The sequence below is a fragment of the Melozone crissalis genome, unplaced genomic scaffold (assembly GCF_028551555.1).
Source record: "Melozone crissalis strain CALT ecotype California unplaced genomic scaffold, PUWL_Pcris_2 ptg000027l_1, whole genome shotgun sequence".
Lineage (NCBI taxonomy): Eukaryota > Metazoa > Chordata > Aves > Passeriformes > Passerellidae > Melozone > Melozone crissalis.
Window position 1 is genome coordinate 16,404,018 of NW_026535805.1, and position 13,192 is coordinate 16,417,209.

Below are 13,192 nucleotides of genomic sequence, written 5' to 3' on the forward strand. Positions count from 1 at the left end.
AAATCATGTATTTGGGGAAGATGGTTCCCTGTCAGGCTGTATGAAAGTGGTTTTATATATGCATATATAAGATACACCCAGTCAGGTTTCTGTTGTTGAAACATGTTCATCAGCTTTTTCTTTTGAGGAGGAGGGAGGAGGATGCTTCTTTCCACCCGTCCCTCAAGGAGTCCAGCTCTCCTCCCTGATGCAAAAAGATAGCACCAGTTTTGCACTTGGCATTCATTTCACATAAAAGGCAAGTTCTCTTTGCTGGTGCCTTGCTAGCACTGGATAATTTTAGGTTCTTTTCACTTTCAAATTTGATTGGGAAAATGTGGGTTAATTTTTCCCTCCTCCTATGAAATAGAGTTGTTTTATGTTCTTCATCTTTGAGATTGACACAGTACTGCTAAATGTAATAATTTATATGAAGGAGATTAGACTATAAAGCAGGTAGGGCAGGAAGGCGTGAAGACATTCTGTGAGACAGCAGAGATAGGCAGGTGGATGTACTTCAGTCTGTTTCTCGTTGTGGTAGGACAGCAGAGGTTAGTACAGTCTTGGATGTAGCATTTGTCAGGCTCTTAGTAATGTTGCAGAAGTTGATGTGTCATCCAACTGAATATATTCCCTCTGTCCTTGAAGGTTGCTAGCTCAGGCCATGTTTAGGCTGCAGTAATAGCTAACTGGAGGAAAAACACAGTCAGTGTCCTGTATTCTAACTGCAAATGTAAGAACCAAATTACAAATGCAACTTGAGCAACCTTTTTTAAAGGGTTTAGAGGAAATGTAAAAGTTGAGCATCCTGCCTGCTTCTTTTTCCATCTTTCTTTGTTTTGAAAGAGAGAAGTATATAACTTCCATTATGATTTTGTGTTCCTTTGCCCCTCTGCAACTTTTTCTAAAAGCTATAACAGACTTTATGATCTCCAGAAGACTAAGCTCATGTTGCTGCAGCTAGCCACTGTTCTTACAAGGGTGCTGGTTTTAAGTTTTCCTTTAGGTAACGTGAAGTACTCATTTTCACTTATGCTGGCATTTGGTATTATTGGCTTCCTGGTTCAGTGGAGGCCTTTATTCTCCAGAGTGTTTCAGTGGTTAACTTGGATATTAAGTCTAATTCTGGAACAGCTCTGACAGAGTGTACAGGACAATTGAAGTTTTGGTTTTATGGTAATTGACAAATGTTGATAAGCTACTGGTACAGAATTCTCCTGCAGAAATAGTAAATATGATTGGAATCAGTTTTCATCTACAAATCCTAGGTGCTGCCTTTTTTTTTTTTTCTAAAATGTTCTTTAGGACTTGAATATCTGTACTTTAAATTTAATCTGTGGAAGATCACTTATACTGAACACACTTCTGATTTTTTAAACTTGAAAAATAACATCAAAGTAATACTTCTGATTAACTAACACTTTGATTATCTGCAATTAAATTGATTTGAAGCAGGTTTTTGGTTTTTTTGCTTCCTCCTTGACCCCACTTTTTCCTTTGCCAAAGAATGACAGATGGATACTCTGGAAGTGACCTCACTGCATTAGCAAAGGATGCAGCACTTGGCCCCATTCGAGGTAAGCTGCAGAGATTTTTATTGAGGTTTTGACATTAGATTTACATTTTCTTGCATCTTTATAATTCTCAAACCTCTGAAATTTAACTTCTTTCATTGGATTTTAGTCTGTTCGTCATAATAGCATCTTTATAAGATTTACTTAGACAAAACCCTTCAGCATCTCAGCATGTAAAACAAAGTTTTTGTGTCATAGGAGACAAGCAGTGTGAAGTGTTTCTTGCTGATTTGTAGGGTTTTTAACTAGTGTCTTTCTGAGACTGGTGTCAGTTCTGTTGTAGCTAAATTACTACTTGAATAGCAATTGCTACTTGCATTACTTGCCTTTATAAAAGAGTCAAATGTCTTTGAAGTCTAAGGGAAAGAAAACTGAAACAAGCTATTTTATGGGATTTTTCTAGATACAGTTTAAATGGCATAGCTTTTTATATTTTTAACTCTTAATGGTGAATTGTGATCCAGATGACAAGTGTGAATGATCTAGAGTTTTACTTATATTTGTTCTTTCTCTGACATGTCCAGCTAGGAAAAAACCACAGTTTTAATGTGAATACTTTTTTCCAACACCTCTTCTCATTGTTCTCTTTAACTAGCTAATTGTGTGTCCAGTAGCCACATCTGAGGGAACTGATCTGGTTTAGTGGAGATCAGTAGCAGGATATTTGTGTAGAAAAGATTGTGAAGGTTTGGTGTTAGTTTTCTGTTTGTAGACGTATTGTCCTACTTTACAGAAAGGTACTAAAGGCAGGCAGAGCAGAAGTGTTCTGTAATATCAGCCTATTATGTGTAAATAAAAATTGTTGCAACTGTCTTAAATTATTTATGGGGAGGAGAGGTCTGTTCATGTTTTGTGGGTGTGTTTATTATTTTTTTTAAATCCTGTAGCATGCATTTTTGCCAGTGCACTCTCTCTTTTGAAGCAGCTGTTGGAATGTAATGTTTTTACACATTTTCTTTCAGCTGCTGAATTTGTAAAGCACATCTTTCACAATCCTGCATAATAACTGGGAAACAGAACTGCATTAAATGGCTCTCATAAGAGACATCATGTCTCCTAAGCATTGAATATATTTATTTAGAGTGGTGGAATTAATAATGTATGCATTTAGGTATGCAGGCTTTACTTTGCTGACAGCTCACTTCACACGCAAGTCCATTTCAAGAAGAGACCCTGTAACATTGTGCAACACATTTCTTTCACTTGCTCCTTCACTTGTTTTCCATATAAAACAGTACATTTTGGAAAATGTTTTGTGATATTATTATCCTTGCCAATCCTGTCTAGGTTTTTTCTTGTACTCTCCTAGCAAAATGTTTGCTGTTACGTGTTGATATCATGAGATTATTGCAAGTTCCAAAGAAAAAAAAGAATTGGTGAATGATGCAAGAATGTTCAGATCCCATGAGTGCAGCATAGGGCAAGAAGCACTCTGATGTGCCCTGCCTGATTTTATTTCAGTGTTCTTGGGTGCCTGTACCTTCTGTTTCCTGAAATGCAGTAGGGAGGCTGTGGCTACCACAATTAATATGGGGGAGGTAGCTCTGTTGTTTTCCATACTTTAGGAAGAAGGAGTAATTCTGCTATCACTTTGTGCTGCACCTGCAGTAACTGAGTGTGGGAGCAGCCTGGTTGAGGAGATGATAAATGGGGAAGGAGGAGGCAAAACCACCATGTACCATTCTTTATAGGAGACTGTGTTGAGGCAGGAAGGTATAATTTTTAGCTGCAGGAGTTTTATCCAGAATATAAGTGCTTTTAAAATGTTTTATTTGTCAGAAGTGATGAAAGTTTTCTTATGAAACTCACCCATCTACTTTTATTTTTACAGAATTAAAACCAGAACAGGTGAAGAACATGTCTGCCAGTGAGGTAAGCTGTTTTATCAGCTGCATATTCCCCTTTCAATAGAAGGTTTTCTCATTAGAAACTATTAAGGTCCCTTTTTGTGTGTAGTATCATACAAAATAGGATAATTTTGGGGGGGTATTATCCTTTTTAATTGCTGCATCCTTAAAGAAAATTCTGTAGAAATAGAGATTGAGATCTGTCCTCAGATGTCAGGGGTTCATGGGTAGTTTGTTGGCTTTCAGGCTTCAGAGCACTTCTTTTTCTGTTAGTAAGTCTGTTGTTCTTAATTTCATCTGACTGTCCTGTCTTTTCCTTCACACTGAACTGCAGTATTTGTTACCTAGCTGATGATGTCAGAGGCCTGGCTATTATTTACTCAGTGTTACTTCCCAAGAACATTCCCAGAAGTATTATGTGAAATTACTTCTACCTCCTCCACCCCATCTTTACACAAAGGAGGTTAACTTGGGGAGAACCTAAAACAGATTTGTGCATGTATATGTATAATACTTGCATTCATTGACATGTACCATCATGAAGAGAAAGATTAAGCTCCTGACCACACACTGCAGCTGTACTGTAAATATGAAAAAAAAAAAAGGAAGCGATCGGTTGTGTGTACAGAGGTTCAGAAGTTTCTGTTCAGGTGTGTGCAAACCATGGTTACACAGGAGAAAATGAAGCAAAGCTTCATTTTTCAGTTGCTTTTTGTGTTTAGCTTGAGGTCATGGCCAAAGCTATAAGCTGGAAGGAGGATAACAGCATCTGTGATAATTTGTTGTGATGTCCTCATAGGCACCAGCTCACACCACCTACTGAAACAGGAAGAAATGACACAGTCTAATGAGCTGTTAAGTAACAAGGCAGATCTTACTATTGCCAAGTGTTACTTTATTAAAATGGTACCTACTGGTAGTCTTTAATTACAAGATACTTGCATCAGGTCATAGAATAATAGAATACCCTGGTTTGGAAGGGACCTTGAAAGATCACCTGGTCCATCCTTTTGTGGGAAAGGGAACTTAAATGAGATTATTTAGCACCCTGCCCACTCATACCTTCAAAACCTCCAGGAATGGAGACTCTACCACATTCTTGGGGGGTTGTTGCAGTGAATGTCTACTCTGCAAAAAAAATTCATTCTTACATCAAGATGCAGCACTCATAGAATATGTTTTGTTAAAAGTGAATACTCAAGTACTTCCTGAATAAACCAAAGTACATAAACCACTTGTGACCCTGATGTCTTTCATTTTCTGTTTAGATGAGAAACATCAAGCTGTCAGATTTCACGGAGTCTCTGAAGAAGATCAAGCGCAGTTTGAGCCCTCAGACCCTGGAGGCGTACATCCGCTGGAACAAGGACTTTGGAGATACCACAGTGTGAGACACTGCTTGAAGTGAAACACTCCTGCCTGGGGAGCAGTTGGTGCAGACAACTGGGAAGCAGCCAGAGTTTACAGGACTTTACAGATATTTAAGTATCTACATTAAAACTTGAGATTGAGAGAAAATTATACAATGTGAAATGTGTTCATCAAAGCCTCCTTGCCATTTAGTGAGGATTTACACACTGTAAGTAAGAGCACAACAGGACTTGAGAGAAGTAAGATTCCTAGCAATCTGATCCTGGTTTGAACATTAATATATGTATATTGTTTCTGCTACAAGGCTCTGATGATATTGATCATTGGAGAACCTTTCCCTATGTTGTGTGTGTGGTTTTGTTTTTGTTTTTAATTTTGCCATGACATTGATGAACAATGGACTTGGAACAATGATGTTCAATTTGAGGTTTGTAAACTGCAGTTCATTTTTTTGACTTTTTTATCCTTAATGTGCCAAATAAAACAATTTCCCTGTGCAGAGTGGAAGAATAGCATTGGGGACTTATGATTATTAAAATGTTAAAAGTAGCTGGTCTGTTATTATTTGTCTTTTTGTTTTGTTGTAATGTGACTGAGTTGTTCACAGGATAGGTTTAAAGAAGACCTTTGATAGCAGAACAGCAAAAAACCCCAACCTTATAAAACCAATTCAAACTGCCTTTTAAAAGAAAAACTACTAAATAAAAGAATAGACTGAGATACTCATTAGTGGCAGTATTTTCTCTTAATGCATTTTGTAACACTTCCATTGGTAGAATGTTAGCTTATGCTTACAGTGTACAACTTGAGCCCAGCTGATGTTTGAGAGAGTAGGTGATGCTAATTGTTGAGTTTCAGAAATGACGTGTTTCTACTCTGTATTTTGGTCTGTTTATGATAATTGAAAGTAAAATTTCCATTGTGATAATTTTTTTAATCTCCACATGTAAGCATTTAAATATGAGGCTACATGTTTAATACATGGCACACATTAATGTTTTTATAGCTTTCATATGTTTCAGTTTATATATTAAAGTATGAAACACTCAACTGATCTGCTTTTTTAAAAAGAAACTGCATCTTTGTACAAATACTTGTTTTTATTATATAAATGACAAGCTATTAAAAAAAACAAACTCTTAAATGATAGCCTTTAAATACCATAATAAAGGAAAGCATTTTTGCATTTTTGCCTTTACTTCTAAAGGCCCAACATCTTGTTTACAAATTCTACACAGATTAAACACAGATGTTTGCAAGGCAGAACACTAGTTCCTTGTTAAAGCAGGTTTGTGGGTTGTTGGGTTCTTTGTTTTTTTGGTTGGTTTGGTTTTTTTTTTTACACCTCTCCCAACTTAGCGCTACTGCAAAAATGCATATTGTTTATTGTTGTTTTAATGAAAATGTGTTGTTTGCTTTTGGTCTTAACAGAAAATTTGTTTTAATTTTTCATTTAACTTATTTTTTGAACTACTTACCTGAAAGTTGATTATAAATAATATATTATATGTATATATGAAAAAAAACAACCCTAGCTGAGAGATGCAGTTGTAGGTATAGTAATACTCTGAGAGGACTGTGCTCACTGTGTGGTATTGAGTACTAAGTAGCAGAAACTCTGTCATACCTTTGAGATGCACATATGCAATATGTTTGGGATTTTTTTGTTTGTTTTTTTTTTCCAACCAGAGATGCTTTTAACTCATCTTAAGATTAAAAGCAATCAAATAGGAGAAGATTGTGTTCCACTACTATGCCTTTTGAAATAGTCTAACCAAACCACTTCTAGCCTTCTAAGGATAGGACTCTCAAATTTCTATGTCTTATGTAAATGAAACGTGACTTTGGTTCCTCTGATTCACTTTTCTGGAGAAATGCTAAAAGATTTCAGATTCTTAAGTCTCATGTCTTGCTTTGCCTTAGCTCTGCCTTCAGTAGACCATCTTGGTTGTTGGAGATTCCTGTCTGACTTGATCCATATTTGTAATATTCTTCATATTGCTAAGCATGAATATTACTGTTGTATTAGCATCTGCCAAATAGCTACAGCTAAGAAAGGGCCTTGGTTTTATTCATAAAGCTCTGGTAGACATTCCTTGAGATCTTTGCAAATGAGAACTTTGGAGATAATGCTTCTGGTTTTGAGTGTTCCTAAATGATTGTTACAAAACTGTTGGTTTTGTCCACTTAATTTTGAGGAAAATACTGGTTATTTATTTCAAATGCATACTCACTGGCATGGGATAGGTACCTGAAATGTTGAGCTAGAGCTCCTCATCTGCTGAAGTAGCACCAGTATGCAGCACAAGGAGTCAGAATCACCAGCTGCTACATAGAGAGACTAGCTCTTTCACTAGTTTGTACAACCAGTTCAGCTCAAGGGAATCTGTGTGACTGGTACAGCTACTTTTTGGTCTTTCATTATGCCTGATTGTTTTCTGCTAAGTGGATGAACTACAGCCCTATAAATTAATGCTGGACACAGTAAAAATAAGAAAATTTTGTTCTTCAACATCACTTTGCTCCACAGCTGCTGGACTCTTAGCCCATGGCCAGGTGCTGTTTGGTTCATAAATCTCCTTTAAATGTCTTGTCTTATGCTATTTTCTGAATAGTGTCTTTTAAGAGTAATTCTGTTCTGCTTAAGGCATTATCTTGCATCTTACTCCTCATTTTAAATGTACTAAGTCCCAGCTCAGTGATTTCATCTATATGTTGGATTAACTGTGTATAAGAGCAGATCTGGGGAAAAACAACCACAACAAGAGAAAGAAACCACCAAACCTTCCACCCCCCCCCAAAAAAAACCACCAAAACCCCACCCCAAATAACCACAAATTACCTGTATTTCCCAAGGCTGTAGTACTTAGACAGAACTTTACCAGCTGTATTTTCCATAAAATCAGGTTATGTTCTAATAAAATGTCTCAAATCAGGATAAACAGGACAGCAGCTTGGGTGCTTTTAACTTTTGTGAAAACTACGAGTCCATTAGCTCTCTGGACTGATTTTTTTCCTTTCTTTTTTTCTTTTTTTTTTCCCCTTTTATTTTCTGTGAATCTGCCCACTGCTAGTGAATGAGCAACTTGACCCACTTTTTTGACATGATTAGTAAGCAGCTTGTCTGGCTCTCTGCCAGTGTGTTTTACTGACTTTCAAGTGTAGCAGTTACTGGAGGGAGAAAATAAAATCAACTCAAACCCCTTGTGTTTTTCTAACAACCTTCTTCATATATCTTTCTGCTTTTATTAAGCAGGAGCCCCATCTTTTGTCTTTCAACATACTGGAAGAATAGTATGTAGATTGCTCTTTCTCCTTAAAAAGAGAATATTTTCTGTGTTATGATGCTCCCTTTGCTAATGTTGACTTTTCTGTGGACTACAGCAAACCTTTACAGATTCTCTGCATATGCAAAGACAAAATCAACACAGAATACTAAAGATAAGCCTTAAACTAGGATATTTATGCATAAATAAATCTGTCCTGTTAGTTTCTTAGACTTCTCAGCTTTTAGAGTATCAGAAATAGGCACTGTGCCCCTGAGATGTATTGCTGACTCAAAGCCAGTTGCTAGGTACAGTTCTGTTGAATATGGCCCTGCAACTTTATGTAGGTAACAAATGTGAAAATAACACTTTAAAATAAGAGTAAGAATGGGATCTCTGAACTGAGAAGGTGTGTTGTCACTGCACTAATTAGAGACTATTGCTGGTTTTTCTGTTCCTTTCTCTCAAGTGTTTTTAAAATGACCGTTTTTATACATATAACTCAACCTTACCTTCTGGTGTAGGATAAATAGTATTTTTTCTATTCTAGACAAGTGGGGCTTAGCACTGCTTTGCACTGCTGTCATGTCCCTCTTGTGAAATTTAAGTACTTTGTACTGGGAATACTGAAGTCACATATGCTGGCAAATGGAACTGAGACATCTGTTCTGAACTGGAAAGCAGCATTCTCCTTAGGGTTTCCTTCATCACCTGTGGTGAGACTTGGTGCCCTAGATTTCCATAGTGCTTTCCTGCCCAAGACATGGATGATGCATAGCTGTGCCTAGGATGTGCTTCTCCAGTGCTTTAGTGATGCTTCTGCATGTGGCAGCTTTGGGAGGGGGCCAGTGCTACTGTACCTGAAAAGGTTTCCATTCTTTTTCTGTGGTGCCCTTAAGCTTTTGTGATGCTTTAAGTTGTTGGGGTTTCTACCAGATATCAAAAATGGAATGAAGAGTAGCAAGCAAGTAGTCAATGCAACTAGTTATCTCAGTCATTGTGCTAATTAGAGGCAGTTTTACTATTAGTTTCTCTTGAGCTGCTGTTTAGTGTTGAAGAATGTTGTTTTACTGACCTATGTGAATTTCCATGCTTAGGATGATCTGCAGACCTCCTAAGAGATGACCAATTGATCAGCTATTTTCTTTTAGAATTTCTTATTTAATTATAACTTTCAGTATCTTTTCTTTTAATTACGGTAATTATAATTCCACAGGATGAGGAAGTTAAGCTGTCACTTCCTGCAAATACAAAATCATCTTGTAAAATATGGGGAAATGTGCATTCTGTTTTTCCTGCTTCTTGTGTAAATCATTAACTGTCTTAGAGTGGGAACTTCTTACCTTGTCAATAACTACCTCCTGAGTTCAGCAATAATTGGCAAGGTACACACTCCTCCGGTGGATACAACATACTGGCTCAACACTGCAGATTCTTCAGAGTCTGATGGTTTGATTTCAAAATGCTTGACATTACTTCGGCAAACTGTGGTGATGAACCTGGTTTTGCTGTAAGACTTTCCTTGCCTTCATAAGACACACTTCTTTAAAAACCCTTTCTTCAGAGAAGTGGCTTTGAGGATTAAAGGTCGGTGCTCTTTGTAGCTGGTTAACGCAGGTGTGGTGCTCAAAGGTGCCGGGGTGTGGCTCTCACTTGTGCAGGTTCTCTCCCATTAGAAGTGGGGAAGAAAGCATTTTGCCTAATAGTCACACACCTGTCAAAGGGACTGCAAACACAGAAGCTGGTCTTGTCACATGATTCCCACTTTTAGTCATCTGAAGGGCTAGTCAGTATTTTTCAGAAATTTGTATTAAAGTGATGAAAACCAAAGGTGGAGACTAAACACCATACCCCACCCCTGTAAAATATATTGGACAACTCCAGTCTGGGATGGGATTCATTTTTGTATTTTGTTGTTTAGAAGCACTTTTGTTTCATTGTTCTTTTAAGAATGTTTTTTGAAATGTTAAACACCATTTTACTAATAGCAATGTAAAAAAGCATGACAAGCAGTCACATAGCTTTAGCTTACAATAAAATGTTTTGTTTGTCCTGTTATTACTGTTTTCTTGTCTGTTTATCAGATAAATTGTCCAAAACTAAAAGCCTTTTCATTAAACTTGAAGCCTATTAAATTGCTGCTGGTTTTAAAAAAACATTTAAAAACATCAGGTGTTGTATACCAGATGATGGAACAATAAATATGTAAATAAATCAGTTTCTAAAGAACATAACTCAAGTTCTTAAAACTAATGTAAACAGAAGTGCTACTTCCTAAATAAATGTGCTTAAACTGAAAGTGTGTGCTTATCCTAGTCTTGCTAGATCATGGTGAAAACCAGGAGTTTTGACATAACTAATTCTGGTGGTCATGGAGAAGTCCTGACAATTTTGGAGCAAATTTGCTTGGCCTCAAAATGGCTTTTCTTTTTTTTCTTTTGCCTGGGGGAGATTGCTGCTGTTAATTCTGAGTTAATAATATAATTTCTTTACTTATCCCCATTGCCTTACCCTTTGTAATTCTCTGTCTTGAGGCTGCATCTGGACTGCTTACAGCTATTTCTGTTATTACAGTTACATCCTGAAGATAAAATTAATCAAACTTTATTTTTTTAAGATTCATTTTAATATTACATATCTGGCAGCATTAGGGGTCTCGAAAAAACAACCATGACCACTGCCTCCCACACATCATCATCATCACTGCTAAAACAAACCAACCAAATAAAAATCAATACAGGAAGGAGGGAAAAAACCCCAGTGTTTTGGACAGAGGCATGTGAGCTATTCCTGCCTCTGTCAAGGAATAATTCCTTAGGGCAGAAAGACATCACTGGTGTCTATCCAAGGTATCTCTCTTTGGCTGAAATACTACTGCTTGGAGGTAGATTTTGAACCACTAAAATGATTTCTATTGGTAATTTTGCATATAGTTTACAGACATTCAAATATTTTATTGTTGTAGAGGAGATAAACAGATAAATTAAAATCAGTGAAGAAAGAAGAGCATGAAAAAACATATCCCACCATTTCCTATTTTGAAATATTCAGAGATTTTGTTTTTGGCAGCATACCCTGGACTGAAGTTTATCTTGGACTCCACAAATTGTTCCCATTCCAGCCAAGGAGGAGAGACAAGGCTGCATGCCTAACGTTAGATGCTGGTGTATCTCAGATGTTTATTTCTGTATTTGAGTGCTCCAAGTTTGCTAGAGAAAAGTGAGAAAAAAAGTAAGTTAAAACTTTAAAAATTGTTAGGTGGTGGGGGTTTTTTGTTTTGTTTTTGTTTTGGTTTTTTGTTGTTGTTTTTGGGGGGTTTTTTGGTTTTGTTTGGGATTTTTTTGTTGTTGTTTTTTTGTTTTGGGTTTTTTTTTTTTTTTTTGCTAGTTTGTTTGTTTGGGTGGAGTTCATTTTGTTGGGGGGTTTTTGCTGTTGGGTTTTTTTTTTCCCCTCATCATGCCATCTTTCTGCAAATTTCCAAATATATTGTGAACTTGTGAAATCCAGCCTGTTTCCTGCAAGGGTTCATATGGCTCTGGAGAAGACAGTTATGCAACATTCCCTAAGTTAATTTTTATTCTATGTATCATGATAAAACAGAAGATACATGTACTGGTGAAGGCAGAAAAATACAATTTAACTAAAATCCATCTCTCAACACTGGTGGGATTATTCTAGGTGCTGTGTTGCAGCTATATTAAAAAAACCCACGTTTTTCAGAATATCAGCCTACAAGGAACCTACTGAGCAAAGTGTGGCGTTTTTTACCACACAGTTTTGAAAATTCCACTTTTTTGGGAAGTGTATACTGTAAGAACAATATGTTCTAAGTCTGTAAATTCTGTTATTTTCAAATCTCATTTTAGTAATTTCTAAAAGGCATACAACTTGCCTCAGTAAGACATTCTTGAAGACTCTTAGTTTTGTTATATGCAGAATGCTACTATCAGCTGTGCTATTGTAGAACTTTTCTTCTGTGAAGACACTTCCTCAAGTGGAGTTTCTAATAACTAACAATTGGCCTCTTCTGGGAAGAAATACCCTGTGACATCAAATAAATCAAAAAGCTCAATACTATGTCAATAATGAAGGAACCAAACAACTTTGTGGAGCAAATTATACAGTGGTTCATCAGAGTTCTGATTTCCTCATTAAATTTGAATGGAGGCAGCAGCTGCAGTTTGAATTTCTTGCCTGTCATCCAGATTCTATAAAGCACAAATCTATTTTCTGCAAATAGTTTCTAAAACTTCTTCCATACACTGGAAAAAAAGCTTACTGATTACAGCCAAGAGTTTAGAATGAGGTCTGAGATATTAAATATATCTTAAGGAGTACAACTACCTGATAAGTCTGATAGTTTTTCTTAATTAATGATACCTCTAAGGACCACATATACTCAAAATCTAGAAAGTAAAAATGATTTTATCTTTTTTTCTCATTAATAAAACCACATATTCTGGAGACAATACACACAATTGTGAAGCACTTCTAACTGTGAAGCAGATTAAAGACTGGCTCGTTCCTGGTTTAATTTGATGTACAGGCCTATCTCTCACCCACAGTCAGGTAAGTATTTTGGTAGGTTTTACAGAACAGGTGAGATGCAAATAACATTTTTAACTGTGGGTTCTGGAGAACTGAATGGACTCTTTAAAAGAACAAAAATTAGGCAGGTTGTTTCAAGTTCCTTCCTAGGCACAATAATCTGTCTTAATAAAATATCTCAGTTCAATTTTTATTCCTCTCTTTCTCACTTACTTTGCAAATAATAATAAATAATAAACAAGCTGTTTTGTGAATAAATCTTTAAGTACATTCAATCCCATGCAGGTGCTTTGCAACACAATTTTTCCTAAGAGCTATCCGAACTTCCACGATGACTTCTGTTCTGGATTTCGTTGTACTTTCCGTGCAAAGCGTTCCTGCCGTACGCATCCCTTCTGACAGGAACTTCTGGGCGCAGTGCCGCCATCTGCTGGCCACCCAGCCCGGGGGATGGCTGTCCCCTTGTGTCCCGGCGTTCCAGAGCCTCGGTAGCGGAACAGTGGCAGAATCCTCTCTCACAGACCGCTTTGGATAGCTGCTGGCTCTGGGATGGGATGGGCTGCGTGCGGATCCCTGCTCTGCGCTGCCGCGCTTTCAGTGTTCATCA

General features: G+C 37.0%; 1 protein-coding gene across 4 annotated transcripts in view; it reads left to right on the plus strand.

The window, feature by feature from the left end:
- SPAST (spastin) overlaps nt 1-5,491 on the plus strand; it is a 33,859-nt gene extending 28,368 nt beyond the window's left edge. For all 4 annotated transcript variants that reach the window (XM_054279139.1, XM_054279141.1, XM_054279140.1 and 1 more), the window contains 3 exons: nt 1,486-1,556; nt 3,385-3,425; nt 4,669-5,491. In XM_054279139.1, coding sequence (XP_054135114.1) covers nt 1,486-1,556; nt 3,385-3,425; nt 4,669-4,791 — 235 coding nt within the window. In that variant the 3' untranslated portion in view covers nt 4,792-5,491. The remainder of the gene's footprint in view (nt 1-1,485; nt 1,557-3,384; nt 3,426-4,668) is intronic.
- Nucleotides 5,492-13,192: the final 7,701 nt, after the last annotated feature.